The 16369-nt window shown below is 42.6% G+C and overlaps 1 protein-coding gene across 9 annotated transcripts in view; it reads left to right on the forward strand.

The window, feature by feature from the left end:
* Positions 1-5683: 5683 nt before the first annotated feature.
* SLC4A7 (solute carrier family 4 member 7) overlaps positions 5684-16369 on the forward strand; it is a 93811-nt gene continuing 83125 nt past the window's right edge. For 8 of the 9 annotated variants that reach the window (XR_007904749.1, XR_007904750.1, XR_007904751.1 and 5 more), the window contains exon 1: positions 5684-5876. Coding sequence is in view for 5 of the 9 variants with exons in the window: in XM_051788962.1 (XP_051644922.1) it covers positions 5829-5876 (48 nt within the window). In the remaining 4 variants the exon portion in view is untranslated. Of the gene's footprint in view, positions 5877-6287; positions 6353-16369 lie in introns of those variants that run through there. The other variant, XM_051788960.1, reaches the window with a different exon arrangement.

Genomic DNA, 16369 nt, shown 5'->3' on the forward strand with positions numbered 1-16369 from the left:
CTTTTTTTTTTTTTTTTTTTTTTTTTTAAAGACAAGGTGAAACAAATTTCCCTAGACTAAAACCCGGTTTTGATCTGAGTAACAGTTGAAACACATATCTGTTCTAAAATGTGTATTCTTTCTCTTTATGTGGAAGAAAAAAAGAAAAAAACTACAACTGATCTTTTAAAAGACATGAGAATTGAGGAGAGAAAATGAAGTGGAATAACCTGTCTTGACTTGCTATATACCTTTCAAATCTACTTTACTCATCTGAACCTGTATTCATTTAAGCTAGTGACTGTAATGGTGGTGACATCACTGTTTTGTTTATACTGAAATTTCTTTCGAGGGCAATCACAAAAGAGATAATTATAGGAGATTGATTACTCCTCAACTTTGGAATTTGATAATTTTGGTATACCTCAAACATGCTGCACTTGTTCTCTAGTCTGCTTTTTTCTTAGCTTTATATTATGAACTCATCATGCCTGTGATTATTTCTTCATAAGCATTTAAAAACCACATAGTACAATAAATCTTCTGGGAAGAAACAAGAATAACTTTGATTCTTGACCATATTAATGTACAATAAATATTTAGTCACAGTTTTGTATTTAATATTACACCCACAAACTGTGCAGAGATGAGCACTCAACGCTTGTATATCTTAGTTAAGGATCTACCAGAATGCAGGTTGCTGTTAGTATAGATTTGACCCTGTTATTCATGTGCCTGATAAGATGGTCTTCATTTACACAGTTGCTTCAAGATTTGGGGTTTTTTTGTTAGTTTGCTTTAGGTTTTTTGTTTTGTTTTGTTTGGTTTTTTTTTTTTTTAGAAGACCATTCATGCTGTATTCAGCATAGAAAATATGACAGCATTTACTTAATGAACAACTTCCCAGTGTTTTAGTGTTTTATTTTAGTTGTGCAGACTTAGGATATATTTATTATTTACTGCTCTAGGGTGATATTATTGTTTTATGCTTTTTAAAGTATTCAGCTTTATATGTCTGTTTGTTTTATAAGCACTGACTTTCATGACAGCTTTCACAAATATGAGAAGGGGAATTTACTCTCTTGCAGGTGGCTAGCCAAGCAATGTCAAGAGTTTCAACTGATCTTCAGTATCCAATTTTAGACACTTCAACTGGTAATTTTTTTACATGTTAAGTATTGCATGACACTCGCCCTTTATTTGCAAATGTCTTCGGCTTTTTTTCAGTACCCAGAAGGTAAAGAATACACCATTTAGTTGACCACATATGAGAAAGCTTCATTTTTTAAATTGTGATATAGAAAGTGCATTGGCAGGAGTCCTCAGACTCTTCAGTTTTTCTGCTATAATCTGCCTCCTGCCAGTGAAGTCTTACTTCCCTATGCCCTTTGGTTTGTCTTTAAGAGCATTAGGCCAGAATGCCTGTTTCTTCTTTTGCAGCGCTGTAGTTTGTGTTTCTTTCCTCACCCCTTCTTCCCCTCACTGCAGTTTTAACCTCTAATACTTAACCTTTCTGATCCCCAAGAAATCAGCATCTTTGTCCCCAGGCTTACTCCACATCTTTGATGGAGCCAGTCTTCTCAGCCTACCCAGGTGTTTCTCTTGCCTGTTTCCTTCTGCACCGGTGATTGTTTGCACTAGTATTTGTGTCTTTTTGCCCTTACTCCTTTTATATGACTTTTGTTCCTCCTTTTTAAATGTTCTTTGTCCTGGTGCAGCTATAGAAACTGGCTTTCCTCTCTTCCTCACACAAAGATTTAATTTCTTGACTTTTTATTTGCTTCTGCCAGCATCAGATGCTCTAATGAGAAAGAAAGGCCAGGCCCTTTATCTTCTTTTCCCCTCAGCTCCTCCTTTTCTTTTTGCATTGGTGGTTTCTCAGTCTGAGACTCTGTCCTAGCCATGGAAACAATTTCTGCTTTGTCTGGGAAGAAAAGGTTAACAAGAACTACGGAATACTGACTCCTAGCATTTTCTTCCTTCACCATTCTTAGGGGCGCTGCTGCACCTAAAATAATCTGCTCTTGTGATTACCTGCACCAGGTACTCTGCACTGTTAAAGTTGTTTATGTTTTCATTAATAATATTGGTCAGCCCATAGGAACAGTCTGTATTAACAGATAAAAGCCTTGAGAAAGAATCTGCTTTGGTAGAGGTAATGGCTGTTGCAGTTATCCCATCAAACGTCATCTTTTCTTCCTGTTCGTGAGGTCTGTGGTAGCTTCCTGTCAGGGGTTGTACTTGCCAGAGCAGCTGATGACTGGAGTGGATCGGATGCTGGTGTCAGGCTGGATGGAAGGTGCCTTTATCAGCCCCTAACTTCCTTCCTTTGAGCCCTGTGAATGCCTGATAGTTGGCAAGAAATTAAACAGGAGGAGAATAAAGTGTAAAGCTGACACTGATGGTGCTGCCCTAAGGAGACGGGCAATTTCCTAATCAGAGATGTGGCTTATCCAACCATTTCTGGCTCTTCTATCTGTGTCCAAGAATGTGTTTAGGGAGGGGTGAGGGGAGGAAAGGGAGGAAGAGGAGTGGAGGAAAAGCACCATCAGGCCACTCTTGGTGGACCAGGTACATTATCTTATTAAAGATACTGATGATCCACTTCTTCAGTGCCACATGAGCCCTATCCACCTCCTTTCATGTGTCACCTGGTGTGTCAGTGACAGTCACACCAACGCTCATGTGCACAATGCTGGCCTGCTTCTATTTCCATAATGAATTCTAGAAGGTTTGGTAGGTTTCTGAATGTTTGGAAGTTCTGGACAACTTGTGAGCAGTGGCATCACTTTCTCTTCACTCAGGCAGCATGGCATGGGAAAGCTAGGCTGGCCTTTTCTGCTATAGTTATACATATGGTGACCAGATGGAATGCAGTGAGCAAACAAGTTTTTCAGCTCAGCAAATGACTGCATGCTCACCTGGAGATATTGTTCTCAGTATAGTGTGCAAAGGAAGTACGGTGAATGAATGCTGGTCCCTACAGCCCTGCTGAACCTTGATTTGTCCATTGGGTATTCTCTGATGCCAGTGAAAAAAGTGCTAGAGCATCTTGTCAGAGATCCCTCTACAGAGATCAAGAAGATAATGGAAAAGGAACATTCTTTTATGCCAAAACCTAACCGGCATTCATGTCAGTAGGCTCCATTTTGATGGACCAAACATTCTTCTCACTCTGACTGAATTTTTAGAAACACTCCATCTGCTGTCCTACAAGAAATCTCACTAAATACTGTAGTTCACTGCACATTAAGGGAAGTTCTGCTTTAGATATTACTGTTCTCTGGACTGAGTCCCCAGAGAATGGAAAAGTTCTGTGCTTGTGAAGATGGGTTGTGTTTATCCCAATATCAATGAAGGACCGCAATCTGCCTCCCAAGACACATATTTAGCACCAATTATGTGGGACCTGAAGTTACAGTACATCCCTACTATATCCATGCTGTCTAGTACAAGACCATTTTCGATGGTTTATCTGGGTTGAAACCTGCCAGTACTGTTCCTGGAAGAGGAAAGGATGGAATAGGTCACAGTTATACTCCAGGTGTATCAAGGCCCTTTATATCAAGGTTATTATTTTTGTGGTGCCTGTGCACAGCACTTTATTTCTGTCTGTTATCTATTCAAACTCAGCTGAGACCTGATCCAGGTCATAATCTTTGATTGAAGCGTGTGTTAAGATTGCTCCCTGTTCAATCAGTTCCACACAGCTTGCCTTACTTCGTCTCCTCAGTACAACTAGCAGGTGTAGCTTACACTAATGATAAGTTCCTCAAAGTACAGGTTATAGAGACCTGGTGTAGGCCCATGCCAAGTATTTAATTTACAAGTTTCTTCCAAGTTGAGCTCTGGTCTTATGGCCAGGATTGCATTTGTGCCCAGTGCCATCCAACAGTGTGTGCACCTGCTGTTCCTTCCAGAACATTTGCTTCTGTTCAGAAAAACATTGAACCAATTTCTTTTGCAGACTGATCTGTCTCTGCCAGCGCCTTTCCTGAAAAGCACAGAGGGGGCTACTGGTCACCAGCCCACTCTTCCTGCCCTTGCTCAGGCAAAGGTTCTGAGCCTTTCACTCTCCTGTGGCCAGCCTCCAAAGGAAGTGGGTCTCTCAGGTTGTGTTGAGCCTCCTGCTGGCAGGCAGAGTGAGAGGCCTGCTTTGCCTCTACAGCCTGGTTTACATTTTTGTCTGTGGGCTCTGTGGAGCCTTCTTTTATAGTGCCCTTAGTCCAGCAGGGTGTTTGTTGGTGCACACATTCCTATCATTTGCTGCTTACAAAGCTGCTGATAAGACCAATAGCTCTCCTATATCCATTTGAGAGGGCTTGTTTGAGACCCAGATCCAATTCTGATCCCCTTGCCCTGACGCGTCGTGGATATATTGTATCTGCATAAGCCTGCCTGCCTTCTCTTTTACACTGCATCTCCTGTGATCCTAGTCTGATCCTAAAAACCATATGCCTCTCATCAACTGACTCCAGACTTTGCTGCTTTTCATACATCAGCCTGGGACTGGTCCTACAGCGAAGTCACTGCTATTTTTTCCTGACGTTTTCCAGCCATTCAGAGTTCAGACACTGTATGTAACAAATAAGCACTAAGCCCAAAGCATCCTGAAAGTGGTCTAAGGAATTAGCTGTATTGCACGTGGTGTGGAGCAGTGTGGCCTCTCTGCCCCCCTGGTGCCCGTCAACTCCTTGTGTTCATGGTATTAGAGCCTCGCTGACAGCTCAGTCCAGAAGTCCTGGGCAAATAAAGGCTGCCTTCTCCTCAGGCCAGGTGGGGTGTCAGAGTGGAAAAAGGAGCCACAGCATGCAATTCCCCCCAGACTGTAGTGGATGTTGTTAGAAGGAGAAGCCCCAGGGTGATATGAGCATGTCCTCAAGGAGAGGAAGCATGAAGAGATGGTTCACCTGCTGTGTGTGGATGTTCAGTCCCGTCAGCACAAGGTGTTTCACAACCGAATATGCCCGAGGAGGTGTCATCTTCACAGAGGCAGACAAGGCGAAGTTATCTCTAGTAGACAAGTGCAAACAGATGTTTCTTTCTAAAAACTTTCACCAGACCGAAGCCTTACAGGGGCAGCCAAAAGCACAACCTTGACACTACTCTCCCCCGCCACCCCTCCGGGCCTTTTGAATAAAGGATTGTTGGAATATTTATGCAAGGTCAAATAACATTATTTTTGGAAATGACTGAATTATTTTGATAACTTAAAAAAAAAAAAAAATCAGCCTGAGGCAGGCACCTGGCATGGAAAATTTCAGCTTGCGTGTAAAAGCTTGGCAGAAGTTACCAGCAAGTGCGAAGGGTGTCAAAAAAATAAAACAGAAAAAAAAAGAGAAGAAAGGGAAGCGTCGAACAGCCGTAGTCACTGGCAGCGCTAGGAGCTCGCTGCCCTCCCGCCGCGCCATCCTGGGAGCTGAGCCCCGGCATCCGTCGGGGATGGGGATGCCGGCCGGGGAGCGGCCGAGGCGCGCAGAGCCGGCCCCGCCACGCGGCTCCGCGTGGGACCGCGCGCCCCCCTCCCGCCCCGCGCAGCCCCGGCCCCGAGAGCCCCGGGGGGCCGCGGCGGGCGGGCGGGGCGGCGGGCGCGGCGCCGCCTCCCATTGGCCCGGGCGGCGGCGCGGGGCGGGGGCAGCGGGCGCGCCGCCGAGGCGGTCCGGGCTCAGCCCCCGGCGCGGCGGAGCAGTCGCGGACGCCCCGTCCCGAGGGCACCGGCGCCGCCCGCCCTCCCTCCCTCCGCCCGGCAGCGCAGCCCCCGCGTCCGGCTCCGGCTCGCCGTTCGCCTGTCGCTCCGCGCCCCCTGCTCTCGCTCTCTCTCGCTCCCGGGCGATCTCGGCGGGGCCGCGATGGAAGAGGAGCGGGCGGGCGAGCAGATGAGACCGTTGCTCACCACGGTAACGCGGGGGTGCGGTGCGGTGGGGGGCGCACAAAGGGGCCGCCGCGGGGCAGAGCCGCGCAGGGGCCGTCCCGCCCCCCTTCTGTCGGGGGACACGGCGGGGACCCCGCTGTGGCTCCCCGGCCCCGGCGCCGCCGGTCCCCGAGCGGGCGGGGGGTCTCGGCCGCTGTCGCCCGGCGTGCCCGCATGCCGGCCGCGTGGCCGTGTCTCACCCCCCGGCCCCCCCAGCGCGGGGCCGGAGCCCTTTGTTCGGCCGCGGGCTCCGTGCGCTCGGCGGCCGCGTCTGCACGGATCCCCCCTCCGCCCCCCTCGCCTTCCTTTGTGAGAGCCCCACGGGGCTTGTGCCGGCGGCGGCGGTGGGCGGCGCGGCCGCCCCTGGCCTCGCCTTTCTGCCTGCCCCGCTCGCTGACGAGTTCCTGGGCGAGGGAGAAGTGCGCACACATGGCAAGCGGCGAGCTTCCCCTCGCCCTCGAGGTGCGCGGCGGCGTGGTGGGGACGGGTGTCTAATCCTAGGGGTGGGAGTGTTGTTGGGAGGCAGATGGGTAAAACCACGGAGCTGAGGTTCGTTTCCTTCCCGGGCCGGTGGCTCAGTAAAGCAGGCATGTGTTGCCTTACTTCCTGTGCTACTGAAACATACATGTGGTTCCACGGTTGTAATTTCCCCTCCCTTCCAATGACTCAAGGTCTGGATTTTGTTAATGAGCCTTTGAGCTCTTATTCTGATGTTCTCCTTCAGGGCCTTTTCCAAAAAGGTGTCGCACAGCAACTTGTCTACAGTGCCTGAAGAGGAGGCTTGTGTAGTTTGTAACACAAAGCGTGCTGTGGGGGACAGAGAAATAATACTGAAAACCCATGCGTTTTCATCGTTTTTCTGTTACTCTTCAAGGAGAGACTTGAGTCACATTTGATAAAATTGGCAGTCTAATGAAGTATTCGCTTCCTGTGACATCAGTATGTTCAGTGTGTTTTTCCTTTGTTATAACAAGAGTGTTGATAATTTAGTGGTTCAAAGGTCCATGGATTTTGCAAATGTTACAATCTTTATAAGATGACTTCAGAAGTCAGTGTTTTGCAGATCTATTCCAGACCACTTTTCCACCGTGTCACTGCCCCCAAAAGGCATATTCCCAATTTATGTTAGATTGCTCAAGATAAATTCTAATTAAGAGCAGACTGCTTGATAGGCTTAATTCATGTTAAAACTACATTGCTCCTCTGTATCAGGTGTCTCTTCTGAGCTGGCAGAAGAATACTCCCATGTAGTAAAGAGATGCTAAGCTTTGTAGAGCAAGGTGCAAAAACTCTGGGCTTCAGGTGTGGGGTTAAAGTTGAAGATAGTAATGGTTACGCTCAGGTGAATCCAAACAAAAAGAGGATTGCAGATGATGTGAAAGTCAGTGTGTCTTGAGCACATTTGTCAGGCCTGGCAGGAGTCATTAGGTTCTGTTGTAACAGAAATTAATTAGGGGTTTTTGGGACAGATGCAAAAGCTGCTGTGCTGTTGCATGGTCATTTTTGATGTAGGTGTTTTAAACAGAGGTGCTCAGTGAAGTGGTCCAGGTTGGTTTCCTTGCAACAGCAATGCCTGACCTCAGTGCCGGAACTAGAAAAAAGGAATTTCTGTGGAAAACACAACAGGTAAATGACTTACAGAAAAGGCAGAATATGCTGATCTTGGGCAATTACATAGTATAGCACAATATTGGATTTGTCGTGGGTTTTGTATGGGAAAGGTGTAATTTTAGATACACAAAAGCGACTTAATCCAAAATACGAGTATTTTTGACAATACAGCTTGACTTAATTTTTCTAATCCTGTATTTCTTGACAGTACAGGCCACCTTCCTGATTGCAAAGCTTGCTGAAACTGCTTACATATGCATAGCTTTTTCAGAGGTAAACATCTCAGTAAGATGAAAGGACTTTGTAGAAAGTGAGAATCAAATTTAAGAACTTCAGTGAAGTGGCTTAAAAGTACAGGAGCATAATCAAACAAAGAGCTCTCTAAAATTTTCTCTTCTTCCTTCGTCCACTGTTGTTTCTGTGTTCATATAGTATTAGATATGTGTTAAGTTCTGGTGCCTCTCATATGGAGGAGTGCTTCTGTCAGTCACATGTTCCCCTCCCCCTCTGTTTATTAAATCAAAAGTATAAAATATCCTGTAACCTTCCTTGTTTTGTATTTTAGGTCCAGTCTTAAAGAAGAGAATCATCAAGTGTTTAGGACTTGGGTATTTTGAGGAACCTGCTTGGTGGCAATGTGTACATGGAAGTTGGAAGGGGGAGGTGAAGCAAATACCTGATAGTTATTACAACCAGAGAGCAGCTGATGATCAGAACATCTGGTATGGCTAGAAAATACAATAGGAAAAAGACATGGAACTGCATAGATCTGTGGTCCTTTCATACCTTACATACTGTAAGCTGTTCTGCCCCTCAGAACAGATACATTATTATTGGAAAACCTTCACTAAAGGACAACAAAACATGAATTAGTTCAAAGATAAGAATGAATTCAACAGTCTAAGAGTTGTCAGCCTGGTAGAAATGATGGCACAGTGATATGGTAAGGCTCTATAAAACTGCTTTGGAGAGAGTAGGTGAACATGGAAGAGGAGGCACACAGTCAAATCAGAGTTAGATGCTTAGTTCAGAACAAACAAGATGATTCTTTACTCAGTGTAGGGATTCACAGGCGTACTTGTTATACAATGTGTACATAAAAAGTTTTTGTGGACTTAAGGGGAGGTTGGACAAGCATTGGAAGACAAATACATTGAGGTTTTTAAATAGATGAGCAACAGCCTTGGGAAGTCTGACTTTGAAAACAGCTGGAGGTTGTGAGAGTGTAAGGAGGAGCTGTTATACGCTTGTCTTGTTTTGCCTCTTCCCTCAGCATCTACTTATGGTAATTCTTGTTGGGTTTGTTTAAATAGGAGTGGAACATGGCAGTTTGTTTTCTGTACAGTGGTGAGTTTAACAATTACGATAATGGTATTAAAATGCTTGATACTGTGTACCAGTGATCTTAGATCTAACTTCTAGGTTTTGTCGTTATGCTGTTCATTACTGTCTAGTTTGGTGGGCTTCTTTGCAACAGCTGTAAGTAGCATCTAAAGGAAAATATATTGCTGTTCTGTTTCTAGGTATTTGCAGGTAATATTTTCAAAATACTTTGTTACCTTAAAAAAAAAAAGTAGGTGGAAACTTTTTTCCTTTGGTACTTGGTACTATTTCATGTATCTCAAAATATTCACAAGGTAGACCATGCAGTATAGCTAAGTAATGGGTTTGTGTTTTCTTTTTCTTTCGATGAAGCACATCTGTTTTTATCACTAATTCTACTGTAGATGATGATAGAACTGAAAGTGGCTCTGTTGGAGAAGGGTGTATTTCCAGCTTTTCCTTCTGGCTTTCCTAATCAAAGCAGTAAAAGTACTGTGGTCTGCCATTTCTCACTGAAGAGGGCATTAATGTCCTTGTGCTTTTTCTGAAGTGGCTATGTGGTTGTCTGCTGTTTTTTATTTTTTAACAGCTGTGCATGCACATTATCAGTTGGGTTACAGGTACTTTCATCTGCTGCCTTCTTATTTGACACGGGGCTTTTGTTATGTTAAGTCAAATGACAGGTCTGAAGAGTATTATGCTGGTGAATATAGATTTTTTTCACATTAACATAGTAAGCTTGAACTGGTGTTTTCCCTTTATGGTTGGACAAGGGCAACTGAGGGTATGTTTGTACTGCATAATTGAGGACTGTGCAGGAAACTCTCCTCCCCCACAAGTTTGTGGCATCTGGCTGAACACATGCTCTGCACAAGTTAAAGCAATAGAGTTAAGAGTTGTGTGACAGTGTCCTAGCTAAATAGCCCTGATCAGAGAGAATTGTACTAGCTTTGCAGCCTTGCAGTCTTGAATCTATGACTGGAGAGACAAGCTGCTTTTCTGTGTTGTGCTGTTTGGGTATGGTGCATGCCTTGTACAGCTTGCACTGTGTAGTGGGCCTCTGGATTAGAGTATTGTAAGCTGCTCTTAAGTGCATATCTGGCAGTCTTTTTGAGTTCTTGAAAAGTTACCATGGCTGTCAAAAACTTGATGTCTTACTTGAGAACTTTCATTAAGCTTCATTGTAGTAGTTCTGTTTACTCTCCAAAATAAGCTGTAAGGTGTACCAAGTTGAGTATTTGTTGCTTTATATCCATGTGATTGATCTGCTTCTGCAGGTGATTTGACATGTCACCATAATTGTTGTTGACCTTTGAATATTGATGTCCTTACACAAGGATATCTGTTCCACAGGACCTTTAGTGGCCCTGAAGTTGTAGTCATACTTAGTAAATAGAACTGCTCTATAACTAGTGATTGATAAAAAGAGTATAACTTTGAATATACTTGAATTTAGTTAGAGAGAGTCTCCAAAGAATACTGTCATGCTTTTGGTATAGCACATTCTGGAATGATAAAGTTTAAGGGCAAATCAAATTTTTTGCTAAAATGAAGGTAACTGTCCAGCTAATATTTTGAAATAGTGATATGAATAGTGAAGCTCAAATGAGGTTTTTTTATATAAGCAGATGAAGTTGAGCACCACGTACTACTTAATCCAGTAGACCAGTGTCTGAATGCAAAAATGAGACTTTAGATTCTTTTACAGATGATCTTACAATGTTCTTAAATATGTATTTCTAAATTTACATTTGCACAATTACCAGTAAGTGAAAATACTACAACATTATTTTTAATAAAGTGCAACAGTTGTGTTTAAAATGTCGGTTTTTACATTTTAGGAGCTCCTTTTTGTATTATTGAGACTAAACATTAATTATGCAACCATCCCGAATCTACCTTCCCAGCATATCTCAACAGTTATTAGAAGGGATTATCTGTCTAAGAGTCTTATGCTAGTTTGTGTTTGTTACCCTCAGAGTTCCTTGTTTCACTGGGAATTAAATTTGCTGCAGTAGTGTCATAACAAAGAAAATGCGTATTTTAACCAGTAGATGGAGCCACTTTAGTTACATATCAGTGTGCCTATTTATCTAAGTTTAAAAAACTTAGTTTCTTCAAGTCTTTTCAGTCACTTTGTCTTTAGAGTATGGCTTATGGTGGTTTTAATAATTTCTTTACCTACAGAAAAGACTAAATCTTTTATTCTTCCAATAACAGTGGTAGGATTGTATAGCAGGAAGGCTATTCCATTTTTATAAATGTGATGCAAAAAAAAGTGAATGCTTGCTCTTAATGAGAATTACAGTTATCTCTGTAAATTGTCCAGTGTCACATGAGTAGAGCTCTACAGCCTTTGTACATCTTGTGTTGCCTGAAGTAACGTTTTGGAATATTGATCCGTAGTGGTGTATATCTGACAGTCTGGAGGCTCTTGCAACTTCTGCCCAGGAAAGGCTGTTAGCTCAAACTGAAGTTTTGTTTTCCCTACTCCAGTGCCTTAAACTAAATTGACTCAGAGCTGTGTAATGAAATGGTTGTCCTATTTGGGTATACTGGCACCAGTTGTTTTATTTCAGCAATGCTGGAGTACTTCATAACCTTGAAATACCCCTTGCTTATTAATTCTAGCAAGTCCTGTTTTAGCAGAAGTATTCACAGTGCTGTACTCATTGTATCATCCTGTATCTTCCTTTAGAATCCACTTTTATAAAAGGTATATTTATGTTTTTCTTGGAGTTTGACTCTTTGCCCTACATTTGTCCTTAGTAGTGTATTAGATCTTCCCTTTCTCCTACTCTTTTGTCTTCTGCTCTGAAGGTTATGTTTGATTAACACAATGTCAGCTTGAAGAGTGGGACCTTATTCCAATCTTCATTTGAACTCTCTCAATATATGGTATTTTGTGAGCTAGAGGTGTGTCACCTTCTTTCCCAGAATCCTACTGTGAGAGATCTTGAGGTTTCTTGTGACTCAGCGTTTTGGTTTTTTTTGATTATTTTGTTTGTTTTTCTGGTAAGGTGTGGGTGTATTTTTTTTTTTAGCTTACTCAAACTAATTGGAAGTTTAAACTTTCTACAGCTGATATGGAATGAAAACTGATATTTTTCGTAGTTGTGCTGGAAGGCATCTAGACTTACCTTCTTGGAGTATGGTTAAGATAGTATCCTGAAATATCAGAATATTTTTAAACTTAAAAACACCCTTGAAGGTTTTTTTAAACTTAAGTAGATGTTTCTGGATTGGGCACCTGTTGTCACACTGTTGCTCCAGTTTAACAGAATGTCTGGAGTCTGCCTCCAAGCAAACTGGAGCTTCCTGTGAATGAGGCATGTGGGTGGAAGCTGCTGAGAGGAAGTGGGAGTTACAGAGAAGCATCCCCTGTATGCTGGAATTCTGCTGTTTGACCTACTCTGCCCTTTGCTACTGTTCTTTCTACAGTACAGCTGTACTATGATGATCTGTTAGCTGAGGTCTGCTTTCAGGTGGAGTGAACTGAGGAATCATATGAAAACTTCACTGTTTTTTTCAGTTACTATCTTTTTTACTATGGGGGCATGTGTGTAATAAGAGTGTGTATGTGGAAAGAATGTCTTGAAAAACTATGCTTCCCTAGAGTGTAAAGTGAAGATTTATTTTTTCCCTTGCTCATTGTTGCACTAGACTGATTCCTCTGCATTTTCCATGACTAATGTCTGCTAAATATATGCTGTGTCTTGACTGGGATCTATTTTGAGATGAAGAAAAAGGCAGCTAAGTTTTTGTGAGTACCTAGGTTGTGGCAAGGGTAATGATACCAGTGATTCCTTGCTAGAAAATAGTTAAGACTTTGCTTCAACAAAAAACGCTGCCTCTAAACACCATGACTGTTTCATTAACATATTATCATCAGACTAGAAAATCAATAATCAGACTGTCTTGTGTGTATATCTTTGTTACCAAAGAACAGAAAGACATTAAAGCAAACCTGTATTCATAGAGGTGTTGCAATAGAAAGTTATTTGGTGCCCAGTTTTTGACTGTGATTGCTTCTCAGTGCAAGAATTGTTTTGCCATGTCAAGAGATTCAGGCTGCTGTGTTCTGGATCTCAAAAATCATGCTAAGTGGAAGCATGTGCAATTTCTTTCTTTTAGACAGGGTTATGAGTAAGCTAGTACAGCTACTAAATCGTGTTTATTGCTAACTGATCAGACTTCAAGTTTGCATTTAGAAGCCCTGATTCTTCAGATTTTCTCTTATATTTTTAAGTAAAGGATGTCTGGCAGATGCTGATGTGTATAACACCTTGTTGTACAAAGGTCTTTTTTCTCTTTTTTCTATATGACTTCACTTTCAGAGGAAAAAATCAAATTGTGTGTTCTCCTCTTTATACTGCCCATCACATCCATTGTTAGTTTCAACCACAGCAGAGCTCTGGATTATCTAACTCCACCCCTGCCGATTAGACTGTGTATTCCTCCCACACCTGCTTCCACTTTTCATATTCTCTGTTTTGCATTTGAGCTCAGCCACAGGTTCCCTTTTCTTTCACACTGGTTCATTGTCAGGCCTGCGTGAATTCCTACATGCAGGAATGGTTCCTCTTGTGCTTTGAGGAGGTTGGTCTTGAAGATCAGCCAGCACTCACAGGCTTTCCCTTCACCCTCCACAATAGTCTTCCAGGACATTCTACCAATCAGATCCCTGAACAAGCTGAAACCTGTTCTCCCGAGTGTCATGTTCCAACTGTATCTACTGGGTCTTGCACTGTATGACGTACTATTTGTCTTTCTCACTTCTCTGAAGACTTTAAACTTCACAATTTTCGTGGTTGCTGTGGCCAAGGCTGCTCTTGGCTTCCACATTTCTGTCTGTTTCTTCCCTGTTTGTGAGCAACAGGTCTAACAGAGCATATTTATTAGTTGGCTCGTTGATGACTTGCATCAAGAAATCATTTTCAACAAACTCAAGAAAATTCCTGGAGTGCTTGTGTTTGGCTGTACCCTACTGGCAGATACTAATGGTTGTAGGCCCTAGTATGTGCCAGGGTCTGCAATCATGAAGCTTCCTTAAGCTTTCAAATGAAGGCTTTTTCTACTGCCCCTCCTTGATCAGGTCTGTAGGAGGCATCTAGTACAAAGTCAACCATGTTGCACTATTCTCTGATCCTTTCCTATAAGCTCTCGAATGCCTTGTCACTCATTCCAAGTAAAGCAGTGTGTGTTGCAAACAGCCCTTTGCATGGATTGAAACCCATGTTCTTTACCTTCCCAGGCTGGCTTTTCTAAAGAGTCTCTGTCCTTCCATTGCAGCACTCCAGCCATGTGAGCTGTCCCACCATCACACTAATTCCTGTGAGGTTATAACTCTGCAATGGTGCATGGACTAAGTCCTCCTGTTACTTCTTGTGCTGTGTACACGTACTTGAGATGGGCCCACAGACAGGCTGCTTTACAAGGGAAGTAAGAGAACCTTCTGTCTTGTGTTGCCCTTGTCTTCACTTCTCTCAATGTGACAAGTCTTATTCACAAGCTTATTGTGCCTGGTGACAAGAGTACTCTTGCCACACTTTGTCAGATGAATGCTTGTTCCCAAAAGAAGTTCCTGTGGTCATAGCAGTAAAAGTTCTGCTAATAACTGATTATTGACCCTCTGAATGTATCTACTCTACCCTGAGCCTTTTGCTTCTCACAGGAGAGACTGAGAAACACCACCTCAACTACCTTGCCCACAGTGCTCAGTAGTCACTCTTGATTTTCTCAGTAGTTGCATTTTGGAAATGTCGTTGGTGTCCATATGGATAAGCAGGAAAGTGCAGTAGTTTGAGGATTGGATGAGCCTCAGTCCTCACAAAACAGTGTTCAAAAAGCATCAGACTTCCCAGGACCTCCTGCTTATGTTCCCTGTTGTGCAGTGTGTTCTTTCCCTCCTGCAGGTCTTTCACCAGGGCACTCAGCACCTCGAAGATGGCACACCACCATCAGATGAGGGAGGACACTGTGATCCACAGCACCAGGGAGGGGCAGCAGGTGCTTCCTTCAGGCCAACACCTGCATGGTGACATCCTCCCTGTGCAGTTCTTGAAGCTGAGATCTCTGATGTGCAAGGGACAGTTAATTTGGCAGTTGTTGGAAACTTCACCTTGTAATATGTTGCACAAACTTGAACAGTGCTTCAGGGCCCTTTTTAGTTTTGTGAACATCGGTTAGCTGCCTCTCTTGTCTGAGCCCTGGGAGATGGATGCACTGCACAGGGGTTTAGGTCGTGAAAGTATTAAACTTTATCATCTAGTTCTGTTCACAATATGGGTTTAAAATACACATTTATGCGAATGTTTTGTTCTACTTCCAGTTGGTTTCTGATAGGTATATCACGTCAATATTATTTTAACAACTCAGTATTGTAAACTTACCTGTAATAACTGCTGTTTCTTCAAGGCAGCTGTTCTTTCTTTAACAGTAATCATTTAAGTTTTTATTTGGCTGGTGCTGTTGCGTTGGCTGATGTTGCATAATTTCTTGGCTTCTCTGCTTGAAGGGACCAAACACAACAGATTTTCCTGTTCATGTTTTGCCAGGTCATGTGCCTGTAATAATATATATCTCTTTCACTTACCTTAACATTTAATAAATACCTCATTGTGTAGATGGGAGGCAGTTCTGCCATATTGGAGATGCTTCAGTTGAAAAGCCTAAATTTTCTTCTCTTTCTCTATGTGATATCTGTAAACATAATTTGTTGTAGGTGGAAACACTGCAACTTTAGTCTATGTTCTAGGAATTACTTTCTTCATCTGTGTCTCTTTTATAGCGGGATTTTAACTGAATAATGCTACTGGGGCTTAGTAGGGCTAGACAAAACCAGATCATCTTTTCTAGTTGCTCCCCAGAAAAAACACTTAAAAGAAGGTATGCTGTGGGTTCTCTGACTAACTTGTTAAGTCAAAGGACTGATTGTGAGCTCTTCAATTACATTTCTAAACAATAATGTAGAATTATTTAGACTGCTGCCAGATTTATTGCTTCTTTGTTTCTATTTAAAAAAGGCTATTGGAAACTTATTTAAACTTAATGCTTGTTTTAGGCTACTGATTTTTGGATTTTTTTTTCCTTTGGCTTGTGTAGCACTATTGTGAGGATATACTATTATGTAAGCACATGCATTTCTTTAACATGTCAGACATATTTCCAGACAGACTTTGTGTACAAAAAAGGAAATGAGAAACTTCTTAGTGAGTAGCCACAGTTGGTGTTACTGTTAGTGGTAAATTCTTAATTTTGTTTGTCAAATAACTACACCCTACCAACCATGAATTTTAAAACAGTTTATATAAAAACAAACAGATAGCATCTGATGATTGTTATGACTCATTTAAGGAAGTGATAAAACCCAAGAGTAGTAGAGATCCTTTCCTTTTTCAGCTTTATTAATATTGCTGCGCTTGCGTGCCATTGAGAGATATCAAAAAAGAAATTAAGAAGGCAGATACTCATGTAATTAATATTTGGTTGAATTGTTGATAGTGAGATAATGATAGAACGGAGAGACATGTTTCAGCTTATAAA

The sequence above is a fragment of the Manacus candei genome, unplaced genomic scaffold (genome assembly GCF_025592945.1).
Source record: "Manacus candei isolate 608988 ecotype Guabito, Panama unplaced genomic scaffold, ASM2559294v1 h1tg000026l, whole genome shotgun sequence".
Classification (NCBI taxonomy): Eukaryota; Metazoa; Chordata; class Aves; order Passeriformes; family Pipridae; genus Manacus; species Manacus candei.